Source organism: Dipodomys ordii, unplaced genomic scaffold (genome assembly GCF_000151885.1).
Source record: "Dipodomys ordii isolate 6190 unplaced genomic scaffold, Dord_2.0 Scaffold29, whole genome shotgun sequence".
Classification (NCBI taxonomy): domain Eukaryota; kingdom Metazoa; phylum Chordata; class Mammalia; order Rodentia; family Heteromyidae; genus Dipodomys; species Dipodomys ordii.
The window spans coordinates 2,707,829-2,709,792 of record NW_012267245.1 but is presented as its reverse complement, the minus strand read 5'-3'; the positions used below and the strand labels follow the sequence as shown (position 1 = coordinate 2,709,792).

General features: G+C 59.8%; 1 protein-coding gene across 1 annotated transcript in view; it reads left to right on the top strand.

Moving 5' to 3' along the window:
- Rnf44 (ring finger protein 44) overlaps positions 1–1,958 on the top strand; it is an 8,748-nt gene extending 6,790 nt beyond the window's left edge. The window contains exons 7-10 of the mRNA XM_013015979.1: positions 32–199; positions 305–426; positions 548–647; positions 1,099–1,958. Coding sequence (XP_012871433.1) covers positions 32–199; positions 305–426; positions 548–647; positions 1,099–1,161 — 453 coding nt within the window. The 3' untranslated portion in view covers positions 1,162–1,958. The remainder of the gene's footprint in view (positions 1–31; positions 200–304; positions 427–547; positions 648–1,098) is intronic.
- The last annotated feature ends 6 nt before the right edge of the window (positions 1,959–1,964 follow it).

Here is a 1,964-nt window from a genome sequence, read left to right as displayed (position 1 = left end):
CCCCCGCCATGTTCCAAGATAAGATTCCCAGGGCAGTGGAACAGAGGGAAGCATCCTGTGTCCTCCAGTCCCTAGTGATGTTGACACTGAGCCCTTTGACCTGTTCTCTAGCTCGATGCTGCCCATGTCACCCACAGCTATGGGACCCACCATCAGCCTGGACCTAGAAGTGGATGATATGGAGATGGAGAACTACGAGGTCCGTGCTGGCAAGGAGGTGGGGCCGGGGTTGGGGATGTTGGGCGTCCCGGCACCCCCTGGGTTCACTGATCCCTCCCCTCTCCCCCTGTCCTGTCCCGTCCAGGCCCTCCTGAACCTGGCCGAGCGGCTGGGAGATGCCAAGCCCCGGGGTCTCACCAAAGCCGACATAGAACAACTCCCGTCGTACCGCTTCAACCCCGACAGCCACCAGTCAGAGCAGACGCTGTAAGTCCTGCTCCCTGATTGGCTGGGCTGCAGAGATCTCTGTCTGGAAGGATGGCGGATTGGGGGGGGGGTCCTCTGTGGTGAGTTCTCAGCATGGGGGTGCCGTTTTGTACCCTTCCAGATGCGTGGTCTGCTTCAGCGACTTCGAGGTGCGGCAACTGCTCCGAGTCCTCCCCTGTAACCACGAGTTTCACGCCAAGTGTGTGGACAAATGGTTGAAGGTAAGATGGCCGGAGCCGGTGGCTCACGCCTGCTATCCCAGCCACTCAGGAGGCTGAGGTCTGAGGATGGCGGTTCCAAGTCAGAATCTGTAAGGCTCTCATGGCCAGTTAACCAGCAAAAAGCCCGAAAAATGAGTTGCCTGCCTTGGTAATCCTCGCTCCTCAGGAGGCTGAGATCTGAAGATCACAGTTCGAAGCCAGCCTGGGCAGGGAAGTCCAGGAGACTCTTGTCTCCACTGAACCACCAAAAAGCCCCAAGTGGAGCTGTGGCTCAAATGGTAGAGCGCCAGTCTTGAGTGAAGAAGCTCAGGGACGGTCCCTAGGCCCTGAGGTCTGTCACACACACACACACACACACACACACACACAGCCAACCCAAATCAAAGTCGGTGGGGTACAGGCTGTGCGATCAAAACCTGCCTGACTCCCCCCCCACCCCACCCCACCCCAGGCCAACCGGACGTGTCCCATCTGCCGGGCCGATGCCTCTGAGGTACCCCGAGAGGCTGAGTGAGGCCCCACCGCTGGCCACGAGAACCCTGCCCGAAGCTCTGGAAACATCCAGGGAGGACAGACGGGGAGGGAGGGGCCCAGGCCTGCCTCCGTTCCACCTACAACTCCAGGGCCAGCCCTGCGAGAAACCCCTGCAATAAGCCCCTGCATTTGCCAAGCTCCAAAGACTCCTTCCCCCCTTCTGCCTGCCTGTCTGCCCGCCCGCCCGCCATGGAGCTGTCTGGGTGTTACCCCCTCACCCCAGCCTCCCTCCTGACCACCCCTGAGAGGCCTCCTCCCTGCTGGCACTGGAGAACCTGCAGGTCTCCCCCCCTCCCGCCACCCCCTCCAGTGTGCCTGGTGGGAATCCTTGGCGCGTCCCCCTTTCTCCCAAGCCATGGGCAAAGGGGTCACCATCCTGGGTCACTCTACACTGAAACGCTGTGTCCACCACCCAGGGGGCCTTGCCAGGTGTGTAGGACACAGATGGTGGCCACCGGCCACTTCCTGAGTCCCTGCCTGGCTGCACCCCCAGACAGCTTGGCTGTGGTGGTCTAGTTCCTTAAGCCGATCTGTGCTGGGGCACAGCCCCCCCCACCCCCCCAGCCACAGCCGCCAAGGGCTGTGTTCCTGGTGACACGGCTTCTCCAAGGTGACACACAGGGTTTGGACCTGGCCTGATGATCCCCCCCTCTTGGGAGATTTTTTTTGTGGGTTTGTTTTTTTTTTGGCCATTTCTACTCTTTTTTTTTTTTTCTTTTCTTCCTGTAGCCCCAAAACTTGCGTGTAGAGTTTGGAGGTGTGGATAGTTAAGCCTTCTTTTGG